Source organism: Caretta caretta, chromosome 5 (genome assembly GCF_965140235.1).
Source record: "Caretta caretta isolate rCarCar2 chromosome 5, rCarCar1.hap1, whole genome shotgun sequence".
Lineage (NCBI taxonomy): Eukaryota > Metazoa > Chordata > Testudines > Cheloniidae > Caretta > Caretta caretta.
In genome coordinates this window covers 130,889,187-130,913,170 of record NC_134210.1, presented here as the reverse complement: position 1 = coordinate 130,913,170, position 23,984 = coordinate 130,889,187, and the positions used below count along the sequence as shown (strand labels likewise).

Genomic DNA, 23,984 nt, shown 5'->3' with positions numbered 1-23,984 from the left:
GCAACATTCCTGAGCCCCTGCAGCCAGCCTTTCGGCTGATCAGCAACCTTAGCAGATAAACAAATCTAGCCTTGCAGCAGAGAAGGCTCTGCCGACCAGCATTCTCACCACATGGCACCAATTTATAGGGTTGATGCATCTGCTTTCAACAGCTGAGCCTGAACCCCGTCCAGGTTCTCCCCAGTTTGCACGTGCATGTTAGCATGAATCAAGCCTCTCTGCAGCCTCCATATAAATGATGCTCCATGTGAAAGGGCATCACTGGCAGGTGGAGAAAGCATATAGACCATATATGGGACAGTGGGAGTGAGGAAAATCCAGGCATCTATTAGAAATGCTTCTCAGTCTAGAGACTGAGAAGCAAAGGTCCACGTGAAAAGCCCGTCCCAAACAGGAGTGTGAGCAGAGGGCACTGCTCTCTGGATAACAGGTTGGAGCCAGATTTGACCCTGAGGCTATAGGCAGACACAGCTCAAATCCCCAGGCCCAGCATTGTTAGGTGGAAACTAAGATAAATTCCAGCAAAATTCCAGCAAGCACACCTGCCCAACTGTACAAACATATCCATTTCACTTGCATCAGCGCGCTCCAGCTGCTGTGCACTATTCCTGCTTTACGTTGGCTGAGTGCATTAAGCAAAAATGCTTGGGGAATTTGAAGGCAATTAGTCTGCTTTTTGAAAACACTTACCACTCCATATCCAACAGCCCCGCAGGCGGCTCCTACAGTAACTGGACAGAACCCAGCTGGCAGTGCAACAAAGCAGAGAGCAGATACATACAGGAGCACAGACCAGAGCAATTCAGGCCAAACCCGCTACAAGACTGTATGAAATCACTTGAGTTAGGCCTTTCATGGTTACCTGCTCACAGGAGTTACTTTACGAATGGACCAGACCCAAGCACAAGAGATTTACCCACTGAGAGATGGATATGTAGGAGTAAGGGCTGTGGCTTCAGAGATGGACTGAGTATTTATGTCTGAAGGGTTCCTGTGAATGACTGAATTTCATCAGTGACGTGAAACAGCGCCACTAGGTGGGGCAGTTAGCACAACAGAAGCATGCAAAGAAGTTTGCATGTGTTTGTTTGCTCTTTTTTTTCTTAAAACAAGGCAGCAATTTCAGGAACTGCCCATCACCTAGAGGTAACGTAGGATATCTAGGGCGTAAAGTTAGTATTGATTTTCCACACATTCAAAGACAGTGCAGAGACCCCTGCAATGGAAAGAATCTAATCTGAAGCGCAGTGATGGGCAGTTAAGTGACAGTATGCGGCAGATACAGTGGCGTCCTATAGTTCTCCCTAGCTGGAAGGCACCGGGCAGACAATTAAGAAGAAATAAACATCACTCCGCTTGTTTTCCCCCAGTATAGAAGCTGTTTGGGAGGCTCGTCCTCTAGCCATTTACTCCTTCTGCTGCTAGGGTCACTACTAAAAATCAGACTTTGTTTCTGGTTCAAGTGATGCATTTCATGGGTGGAAAGAAAACTGCAAAGAAAGAAAGTAAGAAAGAGAGATCTGGTCTCTGCCGCTCCCAAGGCCCTAAAGGCACATATACCTGGAGTCAGGAGGGGGTTGCTGACAGTAGCCACCAACAAAACTTTATCAGCTTTGTGCTCCCTGGAGGTCTGACTAGAGCATTCCTGAAGTGGAAACTGGAGAAACAGCCCTTACTCCTAGTTATGCTCAGCTGACACTTCTTCCCATCTCACCTACCCCTTGCTGTAAAAATGACCCTCAGCTAAGACTCTGATACCGCAAACACACAGGAGTAGGCTTTAGCACATTAGTAGTCCCATTGACTTCACCAGGAATATTGCATGCATAAAGTTAAACATGTGTGGGTATAAGAAGGATCAGGGCCTAAACTGGTAAAGGCTCTGGGTTATCCTTTAGGATTGTCTGCTGAAGGTCAAGCTAATACCAGCTATAACAATAAAAACCACAAACTATAACTAACATCAACTTTATTAACTTCAGTAAACGAAAATTATAGCAACCTATGCAACCATATTTAATATATAGTATAATGATCATCTCTGCATTTAAACTCAGACAAGAACAGCCATTGCAGCTTTCCCCCGACCTGTCCCCATAATATATCATTCAGAAGAATCAAAAAGCAATGATATATTGATATAATGTATCAAAGCAGTGCAGGTGCTCTCAAGCGCTCTCTACCTTGAGGCTGATGAAAAATAATGATTTAGGAAGTCCCACTGAATTGAGAAACTTGTTTAAAATTCGTAGGGGCCAATTTCCATTGCCCTGCCCCTTCAGCAGTCATTTAAACTGCACACAGTGGGAGTGAAACGCTCCCAGTCTGAATGAGCACATTTCACAGCGGTAAATGTTGGCACAAGGTGATGAAGAATCAGACCTGCATTTTATCAGATGGGAAGGAAATAAGTAAATCTACAGATGCACATTCAGCAGTGGGTCAGTGGCAAATGGAAGGTGCTTGACGAACGACACACAGTTCAAAAGGCGGCTATGGTTCTTGTGGTTATATCTGTCCTAGGAGAGTCAGTTCTCTTGGTTGGGAAAACCACCTTAGTTGCCTCTTCCCCACCCCACCTTATTTTTGATACTAAACCAATTATGCAGACAGAACCAATTGCATTGTTAATGGTGTGTTAGGGCACCTAGAAATATGAATTTTTATTATTATTTAAATCTAAATGCATAAATAAGAATTGCAGGAGATAAGAGACCAAATTCTGCTCTTTGGATTTGCACCAGAGGAAGTGAATAGAGTTTAAAACACAGGGTTTGTGGCATGTTAATAAGCCTTGATTAACAGCCAATCTTAGTGTAGCGGAGCGCCTCCCTCCCCCGCCAGTTGGTACCTTTCTTCAATGCGAACCCAGAGGTCGTTAAACTGGCGCAGCCTTTGCTTCTTCTGTTGCTTCTTCTTCTTCTTCTTCTTGTATTTCCTGTCCACTTTCTCCAGCAGGTCGACACGCTCGGGCAGCAGCAGGTGGGGCAGAAGCTCCTCTTCCTCTTTCTGAGGATGCGGCGGGCGGTGCAGCTCCTGGGCAATCACATAGGGGGTGTACGCCGGTGAGGATGATGAGAAGGTTGACCAGGTTTTTTGATTCTTCCCACTGGGGGGAAAGGAAACCAGAATGTTTGGAACGCCCTTGAGTGGGGTCTTGGTCCAGCCCCATGGCAACTGAGATGCTATGCAGCCTCCTGATCCCCTACGTCAACAAATATTTCCCCCTGGAAGTTCTGCTGGTTTAAATCTTATCATCTACCCATCCTCTGTTCCCATCCCCCCCGCCCCATGTCACACCTCGGGTCAAGCAGAGTCTTTTCAGTTCAGAGGGCCTAAGGAAAGAGTGCTTCCGGCACCGACCAATGCACAGGCTGAGCTCAGGAGGAAAAAATCATTCAAGGATAACATAATGCACTTAGCTGACTACATTACCAAAACACTGCTGCTGAGAGGCACTGAGTGCCTGCTGAAGTCAGACTGGCAGATACGCACCATTTCTCAGAATCAGGCCAAAAAATGATAGATTCTAAGGCCAGAAAAGACCATGATGCTCATCTGATCTGACCTCCTCCATAGCATGGCTCAGAGAATTTCACCCTGTTATTCCTGCATCCGGCCCAGCTTGAGGTGGAATGATCGGTTAGAAAGGCAGCCAGTCTGGGGGCAGGTTGGCACTTAAAACACTGCAGCGGTGCAGCTGCACTGCTGTAGTGCTTAAGTGAAAACGCTCCTACACCGACAGGAGAGTTTCTACCCTTGGCGTAGTTAATCCACCTCCTCAAGAGGAGGGAGCTCAGTCTCCCATCAACGCAGCACTGTTTACGAATGGGGTTAGGTTGGTGTAATCGCATTGGTCGGGGTGTGGATTTTTCACACCCTGAGCTATGCAGTTATACCGATATCAGTCCGTCGTGTAGACCTGGCCTAGGTTTAAAGGCTCCAAAGGATGGACAATTTACCACATCCCTTGGGGTAAGCGGAATTATCCTCACCGTTACAAATCTGCATCTTGTAAACAAGCGATCTAGTGATGAAATGCTCTATATGTCATTAGCAATCCCTGGAGCCATGCAGGACCTCAGAGATGGGACAAACAGAAGAAGAGAATGCATTTGAGATGGTCTATAACTGGCCTTTTAATGAAGAGCTTGATACAGCTTCTGATAGAACCTTAGTTACAGGGTTAATTCACACTCATGGCCATGCTGCTGTTTCTACTGGGGAATCTAAACACCAGTTAGGGTGACTAGATGTCCCGATTTTATAGGGACAGTCCCAATTTTTGGGTCTTTTTCTTATATAGGCTCCTATTACCCCCCACCCCCGTCCCGATTTTTCACACTTGCTGGCTGGTCACCCTAACACCAGTTCTGAAGTACTCACTGGCACCTAGGAAAGATAGTCCAATGGTCAGGGCACAGGCTTAACAGCTGGAAGACCAGCATGCAGTTCCCTGCTCTCCCACAGACTTCCGGGTGACCTTGGCAAGTCACTCAGTCTCTCATTGCTCTGTTCCCCACCTGTCAAAAGAGATAACTGTCCTGCCCTACCTCACAGGTGCATGCTGATGAGAAACACATAGAAGCCTGTGAGATGTTCAGGTACTACAGTAAGGGACCCCTATGGGATGGAGAGTTTTAATGGGAGATGTGTGTCAGGTCAGCCTGCCACTTGGTGGCAGCAGATCCCATGGATTCAGGGGGGATCTAGGCCAACCCTAGTGGTTGGTGACATCATTTTGAAGGCCCCTAGGATAACAAAGCTGAAGCATGCTGCAGAGAGGAGACACTTGCGGGTAGGCCAAGTGCTGGGGCAAGGAAGGTTCTTTCCCCCTCAAGGCTGGCTCTGGGGAGCACAGGAACCACTGCCTCCTCCAAAAAGCAGCTGGGGGAGAAATGGGGCTCTGGGCCTGCTGCTCCTCCTCTAACCCTGGCTGCCATAGGCGGTGGGTGTAAAAGGCCTGCCCTGGTGTACTGCAGCTGCTGGACACTGGTTGTGCAGTTTGCACGGGAAGTTTTGCTTATTATTATGCACCATGCAGGTTCCAGGGCAGCTGAGGAGGCAGTATGTGCTACTCAGCTTCTCAGGTTCACCAGTAACCTCCCTGGACCCAGGTTCTTCGAGAAGAGACAAGCTTTTCCCATGGGGCGGCTTGGGGTCTCAGGAGGGGAGGCACGGCAAGGCTGGGGTGGCTTCTGCCGGCCCAGGGGTCTTCTGGGTGGGGGGAGGGGGCAGGATTCCTCCAGCCGCAAGGGGGCGAGGGGTTCAGGTCACAGTGGGGTGACCTCGGGCAGAATTGGTGGGGCCGGGGGGCTAGCCTCTTCAAAGGGGGTCTCCATGCTGGCGGCGGGGTAGGAGCTAGTACAACCAGGGAAGCAATCTGCCTCATCTCAAGCAGACACTATCTGCCTGGTGCCCCTTTTGGGGCACTGCAGCTCTGCATCATGCCTGATACAGGGAAGTAGCTTTAAAGCTACAACCCAATCCTTGATGTCTGTAAGAAAGAGTATTTTCCCTCAAGTGGAGCCCAACCAAATTCCTCTTAAGCACCTGGATGATCTATCTTATTAACGGCATTCCATTCAAAGCTGGAGCACAACCTGAATACCTGAGTGATCTGGAGGTTAACTTATAGCATGAGGAGAAGCAGCAGACAGGCTGGACACGGTCTTTGGCTGAAATTACTCAAGATAGTTAAAGTCCAAAGCAGACTGCGAAGAGTTACAAAACTGGGTGACTGAGCAAGAAAATGGCAGATGAAATTCAATATTTATAAAAAGAAAAGGAGGACTTATGGCACCTTAGAGACTAACCAATTTATTTGAGCATAAGCTTTTGTGAGCTACAGCTTACTTCACCGATGAAGTGAGCTGTAGCTCATGAAAGCTTATGCTCAAACAAACTGGTTAGTCTCTAAGGTGCCACAAGTCCTCCTTTTCTTTTTGCAAATAAAGACTAACACGGCTGTTACTCTGAAACCAATATTTATAAATGCACAGTAATGCATATTGGAAAACATAATCCCAAGTATACATATAAAATGATAGGGTTTACACTGTTACCGCTCAAGAAAGAGATCTTGGAGTCATCATGGATAGTTCTCTGAAAACATCCACTCAATGTGCAGCAGCAGCCAAAAAAAGCTAACAGAATGTTGAGAACCATTAGGAAAGGGATAGATAATAAGACAGATAATATAATGCCACTATATAAATCTATGGTATGCCCACACCTTGAATATTGCATGCAGTTTTGGTTGCTTCATCTCAAAAAAGATATATTGGAACTGGAAAAAGTAGAAAGAATAGCAACAAAAATTATTAGGATCTGTAACAGGAGGAGAGATTAAAAAGACTGGCACTGTTCATCTTGGAAAAGAGACAACTGAAGGAGGATATGATAGAGATCAATAAAACCATGAATGGTGTGGAGAAAGTGAATAAGGAAGTGTTATTTACCCCTTCACACAACACATGAATCAGAGGTCACACAATGAAAGTAACAGGCAGCAGGTTTAAAGCAAATATAAGAATGTACTTCATCGCACAGTCAACCTGTGGAATTCATTTCCAGAGGATGCTCTGAAGGCCAAAACAGTAACTGGGTTCAAAAAAGAACTAGATGAGTTCATGGAGGATCAGTCCATCAATGGCTATTAGCCAGGACAGTCAGGAATGCAATCCCATGCTTTGGCTGTTCCTAAACCTCTGACTGCTAGAAGCTGAAACTAGAGGAGAAGGGATGGATCACTCGATAATTGCCCTGTTCTGTTCACTCCCTCTGAAACATCTGGCAATGGCCACTGTCAAAAGACAGGATACTGGGCTAGAAGGACCATTGGTCTGACCCAGGATAGCTGTTCTTGTGTTCTTAAATATAAAAGGAAGAAAGTGAGCAAAAAAATGTTGCTTTCACCAGCTGTACCCTGGGAGTACCATGAGTGTTTCCCTTCTCCTGCTGCAACGGCAGTCAGGCTCCCAGAGAGGAGATGGGCTGATTTCAGTGAGAGTTTGGAGTTTCCAGACTGGTCTGGTCACTGAACCTGAACTCTGTGATGGAATTTAAAACAAGTTTCAATCAAACAGATCAAAGGCGAGAGGATGTGGAATGGAATGTGAGTCCCCATTGGAAGGGGAGAATGAAATTAGGAGTGAATTTACAGTCATTTCCCTAAGAAAACTGAGAACTGAACCCTGAGCCAAGATGACTGAGAGGACAGAGGCAGTGCCAAGAAATGAGACCGTTTGGGACCGTGAAGCAGAAGGCACTCTGAAGAACGAGCTCAGATAGAGACATTTAATACAGGGCTGGGTTTGGAATGCAAACAGATTCTGAGCTATTCTTCCCTTTTCAAGCACTACAGTGCCCTGGTTCCCTCCACTCCAGTCTTGCCTGCCCTTTTCTCAGCTTCTTATAGCATCACCTCTGTGTCCTGGGTATGGTACAAACTTGCTGAGCTCTTCCACTTTTAATTCCCCCTTACAGACCCACTGCTACTGTGCTGCCTTCAGCAACCTGAGTGGACCTGTGTAGAAACCCCTGTTTACTGTTGTCCTTCCCCCAACCTCTGTCATTCCATCTGTCCTGAAACTGTGAGCAAGGAGCGCCCCTTTGTGAGGGTTTAAAAAGCCCCTAGTGTTTCATGGGCACTGCCACAAACACATCACAATGAGATTTAGGAATCCAATCCCTTGGTGAGTGTAGGAAGTGCCTGTTCAAATAGCACAGGGCACCTGTTTTATTCTTTGTGCACACACATCATCCTCGCATTTTTAGAGTGACCTGGTTAATAGAGGTGCGGATCTCAGGGCATTTGATACTTTCTGCAGTAAATCTGTAGGCGAGCCTTTGAATGGCAGCAGGTCCCACACCCAGAGGGACCCAGGGATAGTCAGAGGCATGGAGACATGGCGCATTCCCCTCCCCTCGTGCCAGGTCACCCCGGCAGAACTCTCCTTGAGCACAGCAGCTGCAGAGGGGAGCGGGAGTCGCAATCATTAAGGCTGTGATTGTATGATGAATATTTTATGAAATACATATTCAGCCTAAAATCAGGAATAACATTTAAAAGCCCAAAATAGACACACCGGGAGCTTAATTCAATTCAGGGCACTATATATAAAACTGTCCTCGGTGCTCTCTGCTGTGAGGCTGGAGCACAGTCTCTCTTCTCCTTGCCCTTCGCTAGGGCGGGAGCCCTGCCTCTCCCTCCATGCTCCAGTTCCTGGCCTCTCAACTCCCAGCCTGCATATAGTGTCCCCCTCAAAGGAACAGAAGCCCTTGCTGCAGCTGGCTCTGTCGTTTCCTCCCAGAGTTGTGAGCTCAACTCACTCGGTCTTCTGTCTGCCCCCAGCTGGTTCCCCATCCAAGGGAAAAGCATGCGCGCACACAAAGCGAGCAAGTGTGCAAGTCAGGGCTTCGGCTCCTGTATGTTCCCTTTGCACAATGATGGTGGCGCGAAGGGGACCTCAGGTTGCCCTAAGAGGGAAGCTGAGGATGCTGCCACTACACAATATCACAACTCTGGAGGGCAGGCTGTTTATGTGCACCTCAATTTATCTTCCCCCTCCTCTCTTTTTCCCCCTCATCTGACAGCCTTTCACTCTGCTCTGTTCCCCATGCTGCAGATTGGCTTCCTTTCTGTTTCACTCTGAAGCGTTTGCTTCAGCCAGTGGCTGTTCTTCTACTCTCTTACGTTCATCTTCCCATTTTACAATAAAGTTTCAAGTGACTTTAGGGCCAATGAACAGTGCCAGACTGAGACGCCAAGATACTTCCCCATAAGTCTCCCCTGACCTGGAGGGATAGGACATAAAGCTAAAGGGACATTTCACTCCCCATGTTCATGCAGGTCTTTTACAGTGAGACAGCCTCCTAGGATGTAGAAGCCCTTTACACCAACATTCCACACAAAGATGGACTACAAGCCGTCAGGAACAGTATCCCCGATAATGTCACGGCAAACCTGGTGGATGAACTTTGTGACTTTGTCCTCACCCATAACTATTTCACAGCTGGGGACAATGTATACCTTCAAATCAGTGGCACTGCTATGCGTACCCGCATGGCCCCACAGTATGCCAACATTTTTATGGATGGCTTAGAACAACACTTCCTCAGTTCTCGTCCCCTAATGCCCCTACTCTACTTGCACTACATTGATGACATCTTCATCATCTGGACCCATGGAAAAGAAGCCCTTGAGGAATTCCACCATGATTTCAACAATTTCCATCCCACCATCAACCTCAGCCTGGACCAGTCCACACAAGAGATCCACTTCCTGGACACTATGGTGCTAATAAGCGATGATCACATAAACACCACTCTATACCGAAAACCTACTGACCGCTATTCCTACCTACGTGCCTCCAGCTTTCATCCAGACCACACCACACGATCCATTGTCTACAGCCAAGCTCTACGATACAACCGCATTTGCTCCAACTCCTCAGACAGAGACAAACACCTACAAGATCTCTATCAAGCGTTCTTACAACTACAATACCCACCTGCTGAAGTGAAGAAACAGACTGACAGAGCCAGAAGAGTACCCAGAAGTCACCTACTACAGGACAGGCCCAACAAAGAAAATAACAGAACGCCACTAGCCATCACCTTCAGCCCCCAACTAAAACCTCTCCGACGCATCATCAAGGATCTACAACCTATCCTGAAGGACGACCCATCACTCTCACAGATCTTGGGAGACAGGCCAGTCCTTGCTTACAGACAGCCCCCCAACCTGAAGCAAATACTCACCAGCAACCACACACCAGAACCACTAACTCAGGAACCTATCCTTGCAACAAAGCCCGTTGCCAACTGTGTCCACATATCTATTCAGGGGACACCATCATAGGGCCTAATCACATCAGCCACGCTATCAGAGGCTCGTTCACCTGCACATCTACCAATGTGATATATGCCATCATGGGCCAGCAATGCCCCTCTGCCATGTACACTGGTCAAACTGGACAGTCTCTACGTAAAAGAATAAATGGACACAAATCAGATGTCAAGAATTATAACATTCAAAAACCAATCGGAGAACACTTCAGTCTCTTTGGTCACTCGATTACAGACCTAAAAGTTGCAATTCTTCAACAAAAATACTTCCAAAACAGACTCCAACGAGAGACTGCTGAATTGGAGTTAATTTGCAAACTGGATACAATTAACTTAGGCTTGAATAAAGACTGGGAGTGGATGGGTCATTACACAAAGTAAAACTATTTCCCAATGTTTATTCCCCCGCCCACCCACCCCCCACTGTTCCTCAGATGTTCTTGACAACTGCTGGAAATGGTTCACCTTGATTATCACTACAAAAGGTTCCCCCCCACCCCCTCCCCGTCTCTCCTGCTGGTAATAGCTCACCTTACCTGATCACTCTCGTTACAGTGTGTATGGTAACACCCTTTGTTTCATGTTCTCTATGTATATAAATCTCCCCACTGTATTTTCCACTGAATGCATCCAATGAAGTGAGCTGTAGCTCACGAAAGCTTATGCTCAAATAAATTTGTTAGTCTCTAAGGTGCCACAAGTACTCCTTTTCTTCCTCCTAGGATAATGGGCATGGGAATGTGCTTACATGTCCACTGGGGCTGGGCTGAGATCATATGTCAGAGTGTGCCATCATCTGGGAATTACTTTTGACCATTTACCGACCTACAGGCCTGTTAGTTTGACCTCAATTGTATGCAAGGACTCGGAACAAATTTTGAAAGAGAAAGTAGTTAAGGACGTAGAGGTTAATGGTAAGTTGGGATAAAATACAACATGGTTTTACAAAAGGTAGATCGTGCTAGCCCAACCTGATTTCCCTTTCTTTGAGAAGATACCTGATTTTTTTAGACAAAGGAAATGCAGTAGATCTAATCTACCTGGATTTTAGTAAGGCACTTGATACAGGTCCACATGGGAAATAATTAAATTGGAGAAGATGGGGATTAATAGAGAACTGAAAGGTGGATAAGGAACCGGTTAAAGGGGAGACTACAACAGGTCATGCTGAAAGGTGAACTGTCATGCTGGAGGGAGATTATTAGTGGAGTTCCTCAGGGATTGGTCTTGGGACCAGTCTTATTTAACATTTTCATTTGTGCCCTTGGCACAAAAAGTAGGAGTGTACTAATAAAATTTGCGGGTGACACAAAGTCGGGAGGTATTGCCAATACGGAGGAGGACCGGAATATCATACAAGAAGACATGGATGACCCTGTAAACTGGAGTAATAGAAATGGGATGAAATTTAATAGTGCAAGGTCATGCATTTAGGGACTAACAACAAGAATTTTTGCTATAAGCTGGGGATGTATTAGTTGGAAGTGACAGAGCAAAGGAAAGACCTGACTAGGATGCAACAGTCAAGATATTTCCAGTAGAGACAGGGAAGTGTTGTTACCATTATACAAGGCCCTGGTGAGACCTCATCTGGAATAGTGTGTGCAATTCTGGGCTTCCTTGTTTAACGAGAGATGAGTTCAAACTGGAACAGGTGCAGTGAAGGGCTGCTAGGATGATCCAAGGAATGGAAAACCTACCTTATGAGAGGAGACTCAAAAAGCTTGGCTTGTTTAGCCTAACCAATAGAAGGCTGAAGGGAGATATGATTGCTCTCTATAGATACATCAGAGGGAGAAATACCAGGGAGGAAGAGAAGTTATTTAAGTTAAGCACCAATGTGGACACAAGAACAAATAAACTGGCCATCAACAAGTGTAGCCTTGAAGTTAGACAAAGCTTTCTAACCATTAGAGGAGTGAAGTTCTGGAACAGCCTCCCACAGGGAGCAGTGGGGGCAAAAAAAAAACAACAGAAAACCCTCCACTGGTTTCAAGACTGAGTTTGATAAGTTTATGGAGGGGACAGTATGATGAGTCACGGTAGCTGACCTGTGACTACTTACAGCAAATATCCTAAATGGCCAGTGATGGGACACTAGTTGGGGAGGGCTCTGAGTTACTACAGAGAATTCTTTCCCAGATGTCTGCCTGGTGGGACTTGCCCACTTGCTCAGAGTCTAACGTCTGTTTGGGGTCGGGAAGGAATTTTCCCCCAGCTCAGATTGGCATAGACCCTAGGGGATTTTCACCTTTCTCTGCAGCATGGGGCCCGGGTCATTTGCAGGTTTAAACTAGTGTAAATAGTTGATTCTCTGCAACTTGAAATCTTTAACTCATGATTGGAGGACTTCAGTAACTCAGCCTGAGGTCTATTACAGGAGTGGTGGGTGAGGTTCTGTGGCCTGCAATGTGCTGGAGGTCAGACTGATGGTCACTTCTGACCTTAAAGTCTATTAGTCTAAACAGGTTCAAGCCAGTGACTGAGATGTCAAAGCCTCTGTATCCCATTACTAGGCCTCTGAATCATAGAATCATAGAATATCAGGGTTGGAAGGGACCCCAGAAGGTCATCTAGTCCAACCCCCTGCTCGAAGCAGGACCAATTCCCAGTTAAATCATCCCAGCCAGGGCTTTGTCAAGCCTGACCTTAAAAACCTGTAAGGAAGGAGATTCTACCTCCTCCCTAGGTAACGCATTCCAGTGTTTCACCACCCTCTTAGTGAAAAAGTTTTTCCTAATATCCAATCTAAACCTCCCCCACTGCAACTTGAGACCATTACTCCTCGTTCTGTCATCTGCTACCATTGAGAACAGTCTAGAGCCATCCTCTTTGGAACCCCCTTTCAGGTAGTTGAAAGCAGCTATCAAATCCCCCCTCATTCTTCTCTTCTGCAGGCTAAACAATCCCAGCTCCCTCAGCCTCTCCTCATAACTCATGTGTTCCAGACCCCTAATCATTTTTGTTGCCCTTCGCTGGACTCTCTCCAATTTATCCACATCCTTCTTGTAGTGTGGGGCCCAAAACTGGACACAGTACTCCAGATGAGGCCTCACCAATGTCGAATAGAGGGGAACGATCACGTCCCTTGATCTGCTCGCTATGCCCCTACTTATACATCCCAAAATGCCATTGGCCTTCTTGGCAACAAGGGCAAACTGCTGACTCATATCCTGCTTCTCGTCCACTGTCACCCCTAGGTCCTTTTCCGCAGAACTGCTGCCTAGCCATTCGGTCCCTAGTCTGTAGCTGTGCATTGGGTTCTTCCGTCCTAAGTGCAGGACCCTGCACTTATCCTTATTGAACCTCATCAGATTTCTTTTGGCCCAATCCTCCAATTTGTCTAGGTCACTCTGTATCCTATCCCTCCCCTCCAGCGTATCTACCACTCCTCCCAGTTTAGTATCATCCGCAAATTTGCTGAGAGTGCAATCCACACCATCCTCCAGATCATTTATGAAGATATTGAACAAAACCGGCCCCAGGACCGACCCTTGGGGCACTCCACTTGATACCGGCTGCCAACTAGACATGGAGCCATTGATAACTACCCGTTGAGCCCGACAATCTAGCCAGCTTTCTACCCACCTTATAGTGCATTCTTCCAGCCCATACTTCCTTAACTTGCTGACAAGAATACTGTGGGAGACCGTGTCAAAAGCTTTGCTAAAGTCAAGAAACAATACATCCACTGCTTTCCCTTCATCCACAGAACCAGTAATCTCATCATAAAAGGCGATTAGATTAGTCAGGCATGACCTTCCCTTGGTGAATCCATGCTGGCTGTTCCTGATCACTTTCCTCTCATGCAAGTGCTTCAGGATTGATTCTTTGAGGACCTGCTCCATGATTCTTCCAGGGACTGAGGTGAGGCTGACTGGCCTGTAGTTCCCAGGATCCTCCTTCTTCCCTTTTTTAAAGATTGGCACTACATTAGCCTTTTTCCAGTCATCCGGGACTTCCCCCGTTCGCCACGAGTTTTCAAAGATAATGGCCAATGGCTCTGCAATCACAGCCGCCAATTCCTTCAGCACTCTCGGATGCAACTCGTCCGGCCCCATGGACTTGTGCACGTCCAGCTTTTCTAAATAGTCCCTAACCACCTCTATCTCCACAGAGGGCTGGCCATCTCTTCCCCATTTTGCGATGCCCAGCGCAGCAGTCTGGGAGCTGACCTTGTTAGTGAAAACAGAGGCAAAAAAAGCATTGAGTACATTAGCTTTTTCCACATCCTCTGTCACTAGGTTGCCTCCCTCATTCAGTAAGGGGCCCACACTTTCCTTGGCTTTCTTCTTGTTGCCAACATACCTGAAGAAACCCTTCTTGTTACTCTTGACATCTCTGGCTAGCTGCAGCTCCAGGTGCGATTTGGCCCTCCTGATATCATTCCTACATGCCCGAGCAATATTTTTATACTCTTCCCTGGTCATATGTCCAACCTGAGCTATCCTGTCATGAGCCTCAAAACCATCCCAAGAGGGATTTTCCTTCCTTTGCTTTTCATTCCATTGTAAACTCATTTCCCATTTTAACCCTGCTTTGAAATAGTCCTAGATGGCTATTCCCAACATTTTAACAGAGCCATTTATCTTCATTTTTTTCTCTGAATACAGGATTCATCTCCATCTCCCTGATCACCTTTCTCATTCAGCAGGTTTCAGCCACAGCCCACCAAGGGCTTCATTCCCGGCTCTCACACTGCACATCATGAAATGCAGCAAGTTCTGATTTTAGGGGGAGGTTTTCAAAGGTACAAATGGGAGTTAATTAGGCACTGAACTTTCCCTGACTGTCAGTGGGAGTTAGGGGCCTGTGTCTTTGACACCCACCCTCGCCTCCTTCAATGTATAAAATACTATGGGTGAAACCCTGGCCCCATTCCAGGCAAGGGGAGTTTTGCCATGGATTTCAGTGGGCTCAAGATTTCACTCTGTGACTTTTCTTTAGGCTTTGTTTTTATTCCCATCTCTAGGCCATGTGAAGTGGGGTTTAGGATGGCATGAGCTCTCTTTTTCTGGAGCATAAGAAGTTGCTAAGGCAGTTGTAAAGAATGATTGGCCAAAAGGCTCTCATCAAACAAAAACCACATTTCCCCAGACTTTTCATCCTTCTAGGAAACGTTTTTAAACCATGCACTTTTTCTTTGAAAAAAGAAGTGATTCAAGTATTAGATTCTGATTGGCTATTATGGATCATCATAGAGGGCTCGCCTACACAGGGAGCTACCCAGTGGTGTTCAGATCCTATGGTGATGAGTGCAGTACAAGAACCTCTAGAGAACAGAATACTGCTGACATTAGGGCTATGGCAAGGCATGTGGCTGAACCCATGTGGAGCCTGGTTTAAAAGCAAGTGTAGACTATGACAAAGCATGTTCAGCACCATGTGAGAAGCCAAGGTTAAAATGTAGCCCGACAAGGAGCTTACATCCCTTGTGGTAACAGTCAACACCAGTGAAAGGATTCAAGGAGGAAGGTGACGTGGTCAGGAGGAAAGGAAGTGACTTCATTTATATTATTTGTATGACCGTAGTGCCTAGGAGTTCCTACCATGGAACCCTACCATGTGCTGGGTACTGTAGAAACACAGAACAAAAAGATGGTCCCAGCCCCAGCGAGCCCCTTTAGTAGAGGTGTTTGGGAAGGCGGTTTGGAGAGTGTGGTGCTCAGAAAAGGAACGCTGACAATAATGAAGGCAGAGGTATGTGGTGGGGAAGGAGATATAAAGGGAAATATTACAGTAGTCAAAGTGAAAGATGAACAAAATGCGAACCAAGGTTTTAGCAGTAAGAATACAAGGGAACAGGCTTATTTTAGATACTAGGCCCAAACATGGGATTTAGCGAGCACCTGTATGTGGGGCAGGGGAGAGAGAGCAATGGAAGATAGGGCCCAGGTGGCAAGCCAAGCAGGGAGAATAAGGAAATGATCAGTTGTGACAGAGAAAGGAGGCAGAGCAGGGGGGAGATCAGAAATCTGGAGTTTGGGATATTGGCAGGAAGTCCAGGAGGAGATGGCTGAGACAGAGGGAGATGCAAGGCTAGACTGAGGGGGAGATGTAGAAGTTCTCTGGTAACTGAAACCACGGCAGAACACCTGAGAGAGAGCACTGAGGGAGACCAAGGTGAGCTCAGGAGAAAACCTTGAAGACTATCCATAGGTAGGAGTGAAGGCAGGATGAGGAGCCACCAGGCAGGATGAGGAAAAAGAGTGCTCAGCAAGGAGAACCAGAATAGACAAGTGTCCTAGTCTAAAACGGAGGATAAAATGGAGGAAGAGAGAGTGATCAATGGTATTGGTGGCAGCAGACAGCTTGGGAACAAGAATACAGCTTAGCACAAAGAGCGTTAGGGAGGATGCTGGTGAGGCCGGCTCTGGAGTGGAGAGGCTGGAAGTCAGATTGGAAAGGTCAAGGAGAGCGTTGCACACGGAGTCAAGGCAGAGCAGACTCAGGGGTTTAGAGAGAATACAGGGGATGAGTTGGCAGGTAGGGAAGGGACAAGGGAAGACTTTTCAAGCTAAGTGATACGACACTTGTGTACAGGGGGGAAAGAGCCAAAGGGGAGGGACTGGTTGAACACACAAGAGAGGGAAGGAATGGGAGAAGGGTCCCAGGAGCACAGGCCATAGGGGAAGATGTGCCAAGCTGGGGTCAGGGTGGGGAAAAAGGGGCTATAAAACAGAAAAACTAGCAGCCCTTCCCTTTAGCCCTTCCCTTTTTGTGCTACACTACAACAAGTCAGCTTGTCCACCCAAACAGGTTTAACTTGCCGTTCATAAATACTTGCTAACTCAAGGCTTTAAAAGTTATGGGAAAAACATGTCCAAGTCAATACGAAAGAGCAACCTGTCAAGTGTCATGCATGCTGCGTTTCCAAATTAGCTCCCAGAAGATAAACAGAGCAAAGGAATTGTACCGGGAAATAGCAAAAAAGAGCAGTCTATCTATTTCCACGGTATCTCTATAGTCGTCTACAGCTTATCTATCTCAATGGCTTATCAAATATGATAAAAACATGTATATATTACTTGTTGATGGGTTGTCCAGCAGGAGTGTGTTCTACCTCATACCCTTCTCTTCCCAAAACATCAATCACTGTGTTGTTGCCCATGAAATGACCTGCAGTTAAGAAAAAAAATTAGAAACTTTGGAGCAAATCAAACAAGAATAGCAATAACCATCCTCACCCCTCCCAAAGAAAAACGCTCCTCGACAATCCACCATAGCCACACTTCTAGGAGCAGAAGATCTGTCAGAGCAACTGGTTTCCATTTCTCTTCTATGAGGTCTTGAAAAAGTACATGATATACCAAATTATTGGAGAAGCGTCAATACCGGTTATTTGGGTGGTGCCAGAATGTTCTCATTGGGTCATTCTGAAGTTCCCTGCTGCTAATCACCACCAGTATGCCACTATGGTAAATAAATGTTTCTGTCCTCACATTTCTCCTGTAGATTCAACTGGATAAAGTACCCTTCACTTCCTATCCCAAACTGTTCCCAGGTGTTCCTGCACATTGTTACACAGGCAGGGATGCTGGAACAATTTGTATAGTGGGGGTGCAGAGAGCCATTGAACGAAACTGTAAACCCTGTATACGATGGAAAGCACTTCAAGCCAGGGGTGCTGCCACACGCCCAGCACCCCTAATTCCAGCACCTGTGTGAACAGGTACTGCCTTCTGACCTCATAACAGATGAGATCATTCAGAGATATAAAGTTACACTGGTATCAATGTGGAGCAACAGCATTTACTTCAGTACACATAACCAAAGGCGCTAAATATCAAGTCATAAACCTTTTGTTGTGATTATTAAATTAAGAGTCATCCCACTGTGGTGAATTAAAAATAGCTCTGGACTTTGGTCAGACACTGCCCTGGCCTGGCTAGAATTCAATCTCTCACTTCCTTTAAAATAAGCAATTAGAGACAGATATTCACCTATAACTTCAGCAAAAATCCACTAAACTTTGGAGAGGATTTAGCTGGCTCTGGCATAATTCTGTCAGTGATTTATAAGTCCACTCCATTTTCAACTAGATGTGTATGCTGCTTTGCCTGTATGCTGACATCATAATGAATTAATTATGACAGTCTATTATAATAAACGCTGACCAGCATGGGAAAAGAAAATCCTCTCCAGGACTTGTGACTTCAAGACTTGTGATTGTGACTTCAGGTTTGTTTTCATACCTCATCAGACAGAGATTCTGGGAAACAGACTGAGACACAGGAAGTACAGCACAGACTTTCAAAGCTGTATCCTGTTCTGTCATTTACCAGCCTGCTATTAAATAAAATTATAATTTGTAGCGAACTCCCTTCCTCCTGCAGAAGCACTTGGTGTTAAAATTATCACAAGCAGTTAGAGAAAGTACGCCAATCAAAAACACCCTCCTAAATGCATAGGAATAAAACTAACCAAGAGGGTCAGATTAAAAATCATGTATAGAAAAATGGGGTTTAAGGTATATTCCCCAAAATGGGTATGGGGTACTGAGATAGATGTCCAGGAGCAGCAAGTCCCACACCCCCAGGCTCACTATAGTAGATTACCTCCCAGCTGGGGAGAAATGATATCATCTGTAAAGAATGGTGTGGTCTGAGCTCCGATACTTGACAGGCTGGGGTCTGAAGAAAGGTCACCAAAAGGATTTTAAAAATCAAACAGTGCCAGCTCAACTGGCATTTGCTGGCAAGCAGGCAAGTCGGGCCTAACGAGGGAACACACACCAGGATGTGTTCTGACCAAGTTGCAAGCTGCCCCGCTAGACCAGGAGTGACTATAATCAAGCCTATGATCACTAAAGTATGAGTTGCGCAAAGTGCTCATCTGGAATAAAACAAGAGACCACATTTGTGATGTACTCTGTCGGACACATGGCTTTCCATGGAAGCGGAGTGATCAAAAGCCATACCAAGGTTCTTAACCTTTATTTCATTATCAGCCATCTATGTTTTTAAAACAGGAGCACTTACCTTAGGCGTTAAAAATCTCAGGTTCTCAGACATTTCAATAACAAGCTGTATTTCCTGTGTTCTAATCTATATCACATTGTCAAAATGGCAACTCCCTATCTGAGTTTTAATTATTCTTTTTCCTAACAGCAATTTTGGTTTGTTGGAACTGCAGTAAAGAAAAAGGAACCCTGACGCATATACTATGGGACCGACAGGCAGGCAGGCAGCTGTGGAAAAAGGTGGACACAAGAGTGAAAATAGCCCTTGACTTCAGCAACCAATCCTCACCTGAAAATTATATCGTAGGTTATGGCCCAATTACGCTGGGTTTCACTCCACCACAAAGCCTTTGGTTCTTGAGGGCTGCAGTGATTACCAAGTGCGTGATTTTACAAAAATGGAGGAGTAGGCTTATGCCCAGAATAGAGCAGTGGTATTCGGACCTGTCTGAGTTTGCAGCTAAAGAAAGATTAGCTTATCCACGTGGAGAGCAAGTATAGGAATTCAAAGAAATCTGATACCTAATAGGTGTCATGACATTTGGCTTAAAAATGCTGAGGTAGCTCAAATAATGCCAGACTTCCATTAACTTCACCTCTCTGCTTCTTTCCCTCCCTCTTCCCACTCTCCACCTCAGCCTCCTCCTTCCCTCTTTTTCCTATTTGTGTATGATTATGTTATTGTTACCCCCACCCTGACATGTTATGTCTGTGTAATAGTGTCTGATTTTGTACTGCCTGGTCTTGAACCTTTGACAAGTTGTAAAGTTGCACAACTGCATACTTGTATTGGATATCCGGTGAAATGTGCAGTGTTAGGTAACATAGACAAGCTGTAAGGCATTTTCCTTTTTGTAATTTTTATTGTTTATGAACATTACAAAAAATAATAATCGTGATTTAGGCTGCCATTCAGGAAAGCAGTCAAGCAACTGTTTAAGTACCACTGAAACCAAGCACATGCTTAAGTGATTTCCTGAATCAGGTCCTTACTCTTCTTTGTAATTTGATGGCGTGATAAGAACATTTTTTATATTACACTGAAATTTTCTTTTAAGGAAATGATTTAGGACCTGAGACAAAGTGCACTGAAGTCAATGGGAGTCTTTGCACTGACATCAATGAGCAGATGGACAATGATTTCTCTCTCTACTGTCAGAGAGAAATCATGTGCTAATAAATCTCGGCAAAAGAGAAACGGAACAAAAAAAATGTATATGTGAAAACACAACTGTGCTCATAAACATGCCCAGACATGTCATGAGGCCTTCAAAAACTCATTTCACAACAGTTACAACCACCAGAAGTCAACACCACTACCACCCAGCTGTTCATGTGTCATGCATAAGAGATATTGTTATATTGTTTGTTTATGCAACATTCAAAAGAGTGCCAGACACTCTGCACTACAAAGAGAAAGAGAAGGCCTGTGCCCCGAGGAGCTTACAAACTCATTCTAGATGTGATATTGCGTGCGAAAGTAGCAAACAAGAGAGAGGATGAAGGAGGAGGGCCGCAGCCACAGGATCTCATGGATATTCGGGATAGCTCCTCTATTTAGAACTGGTAAAGTTGTCATTAGTTACTACTTTGTTTCTGTTCTGGGAACACATACAGTCCAAGCCCCCTCTACAGTAAGAGCCCTGGTTATATATACCAGATCCATCTACTCACAGAAAGCAACTATAAACAACAAGAGAGGGGATTCACCCTCCCAAGGTTTAAGATCAAACAGTCGTGCTGTATGAGAGAATGAGTCCATAGAAGCATGACAGGGAGTAGGCCTCTTTCACCTGTTTTCTATTTTGGCCTAACACACTTGAATGCCCCCAAAAGAAAAGCCCCAGGCCCTTGTCCCATCAGAAAGCCTACTCCTTTCTTTCTGTACACAGCTCTCCATTATCCTCATACCACTAGGTGAAGTGATGCATTTGAGAGGTCAATTTACTCTGGCAGGGGGTGGGGAGCCATGAATCTCTATTCTTCTGTGTTCAGACTCAAAAGGGAACTGAGGAGCTGTTGTGTGCACCAGCTCAGCCATACTCTCTACTGGAGAGTAAATAAAACCAAGCCTTTAATCTGTACTGAAAGGAAGTGGAGTGCAGGGATTGTGATGGGCAATATGCTCAAATAACAAAGCTGTCTGACCAACATGCACTTACAAACCAGTTAAAGCATTGGCCCCTGAATTTCAAATCTTCCTAACATCCCTCTCAAATGTTCTGCATTATGTGATTCTACTGGGCAAGGGATTTTGGTTGGGTCAGTTTCTTTATTTTTTGTAAAAAGAAAAGGAGTACTTGTGGCACCTTAGAGACTAACCAATTTATTAGCTCACGAAAGCTCATGCTCAAATAAATTGGTTAGTCTCTAAGGTGCCACAAGTACTCCTTTTCTTTTTGCGAATACAGACTAACACGGCTGTTCCTCTGAAACCTGTCTTTATTTTTTGTAATATCCTAAGTGACACAATTCTTCACACATGCTCAATTTCTCCGGTCTGCAGCCTTTACTGCCTTGAACACACACAGAGGTGTTCTATTCTTTATAATTAAGTCAAGAATATCTTTTTCATCAGGGGACTGCTGAACCCAACTCAAACCATTGTGAATTTGGACATTTGTAAAATTCTAGCCAAGCAAATGAGGAAGTGCCAGACGGTAGCGGTTTCACTGATGTTCCAGAATTTGTCTCTTAATTATTAAATGTCGCAAGAATGCATTTTGTAAATGATGCCGCTGTCAGAATTTCAACAAAACATTCTATCTGATGCTGATAGATCAATAATTTGATCAGCCCTTTCTTTTAAAGTCCATGTAAAAAAGAAACTAAAACTTGAATTCCATGTAATTTTGTGTGTATTTCTTTAGCAGAAATATCTCAGCACTTTTCCCTCAAACTCCCGCATAACCCATAACTTACAAATTGTTCCACAATAACAAACCGGTGGATATATATGGGTGAACAAAAATGTTTATCGGGAAATGCATTTTAGATCGATGTCCCCTGAGTAGTGGTAAGAACAGCTGTAGCATGTGATTGTGGTGATGCAACCACAGAGTGATGCAACTGGTCCTAACCGCTGGGATATCCTAAGTCAGGATGTTTATTTCTCTGACTTGGTTAGGAACATTCAGATGGCTTTTGTGGGCTAGCAATTTATGGATTGCGAAAACAAGCCATTATAAATATCTTAGACAAACAAGTCTTCTAATTTTTTAGAAACATCTAGGAAAGGAGGGAGAATCTGTAACCACTTTTCCTAAAATGCTCCTGAAACGTAAAACATTTTAAAATAATAGGAAGTACATCCAGAACAGTAGCCATGACAGCTACAGATATGCCCAGGATGAAACCTGGTTAACTGGATTAAGCTTACTTGTATGATCAAGCCTGACCCTCCTTTATGTACTTTCCACCTCACAGACTATGTCCTGTGAGCATGAAGCATAGCTCCTGGCTCCATTTTTCAGACAGCTGAGAGATATGAACAACAGCAACTCACCCTCTGCTTGCTTCCCTTCAGAGTTTCATTCACCCACCAAATCAATCATCAAGGCACCAATAGCTGAAGAGTCCTTTCCTCCCAACAGCTGGTGAAGGTGCGAGGAAGGGCCCTGAACTGCCAGCAACCCAAAGCAACACAAACACAAGGAGAAATTCCAGGCAGATCAGGTCCATGGGGGAGATGTAGGAAGGCATCACACGGGTTAGTCCCGCAGATTGGTCACTCAGCTCACAGAGCACAGGGTTTGGCACTTGTAGCAGAAAGTTTGCATTTTTTAAATCCAGGAGAAGGCAGACTCCGCTGAACGACTTGGACAGTGCAAAATACAGCATTGTATTCCCTTGAGATCACTACATGAGGTGGAACCTGAACTTCTGGGCTGGTCTCTACCACAGGCTCATGTTTTCCCAAATGACTTCCCTGCAGAGTGGGGTGCAGCAGGGAAGAAGTAATAAAAATGGAACCTAAGCATGGCCTCCTGGAAGGGAGTAATCTCAAAAGATGCAGTTTCCAGGACCAGTGCGGAGAAGATATACACCAAAGCAAGGCCGAGGAGCTCTTCTCCAGGAGGGGATGGCGATTGTAGACAAGCATGCCTTCATGTACAGGGACTTCCAAAAGCAGAGGTTCCTCTGTCAATACCAATCTCTGCTTTTCCCTAAAAGGAGCTGGACTGGATGAAGCATGATAACCTGGAGCAGGGAAAAGGATTGTAGGAGTGTGTCCCCGGATAGCTTCATCTACCATTAACTATCTTGCAAAAAAGATTGGCCACAAAACAGCTGATCCTCTGGGAGGCAAGAGTGACCTGCATGGGATTACCCTCCTATTCTATATCAACAAAACCTGGCAAGCCATAACAGAGGCAGCCTACAGCAGAAACAATCCCTGATGTAATAAGTTTCATATGCTTTTTACCGAGCTTAACTTGGGTAGTGTCCAGCGCACACTTGGAAAAGATTTCCCATTTGTCTTGGCATCATCAGCCATTCTACCCAGACTGTCCTGAACTACAGAGATGGTATCTTGCTACCCACTGGGCAGAGATGGAAGAATCAGCCTCATAAAATGAATTGGATGAAAGAAATGTTGCCATGTGACTGCGATGGGGAAGAGGGGCTTAAGCAAAGGATCCAATGGAGGGAGGACTAGCTCTGGTCCAGGTTGCCTCCATACTGGCCTGAAGTGTCACCCTGTTAGTGCAAGGAATCCCAGTGCATGGGCTTGCATAGGGCCACAGACCCGTTTGTTTCCACCCATGGGAGCTCATCAGGGTATGTTTGTGTAGGAGTTAGGATGTAGTGCGCAAAGTAATTTAACGCCCAAATTACTAAAATTATAGCCTGGAGAAACAAAGATCAGGAAAACTGAATTATTGTTCCCTGTGATACAAATTCAAGGATGTGTGGACCCACAGTCTATCAACACAGGCGCTTTTTGTGCCTAAGGGATGCCATAACTCAGCACTAAGTTATTAACCATGCATAATTTAGTATACAAAGAAAAGAAGCAAAAACTGGCAATAAAGGAGTTAGTGCTGTTACGGCTTCGTCTGCTGCACCTTTCCGGAGGCACACCTCCAACAGACGTTACAGCTCCTATAAGCATGAGAGCCATTTCCTGTATTCTGCTTTCTAGGTGAGCTAAACTCAAAATTAATTA

The 23,984-nt window shown here is 45.4% G+C and overlaps 1 protein-coding gene across 4 annotated transcripts in view; it reads right to left on the bottom strand.

Moving 5' to 3' along the window:
• TRABD2A (TraB domain containing 2A) overlaps window positions 1-23,984 on the bottom strand; it is a 120,608-nt gene that overhangs the window by 6,316 nt on the left and 90,308 nt on the right. For 3 of the 4 annotated variants that reach the window (XM_075128896.1, XM_075128895.1, XM_048851483.2), the window contains 2 exons: window positions 16,881-16,971; window positions 2,852-3,109 (listed from right to left, as the gene is read on the bottom strand). In XM_075128896.1, coding sequence (XP_074984997.1) covers window positions 2,852-3,109; window positions 16,881-16,971 — 349 coding nt within the window. The remainder of the gene's footprint in view (window positions 1-2,851; window positions 3,110-16,880; window positions 16,972-23,984) is intronic. The other variant, XM_075128897.1, reaches the window with a different exon arrangement.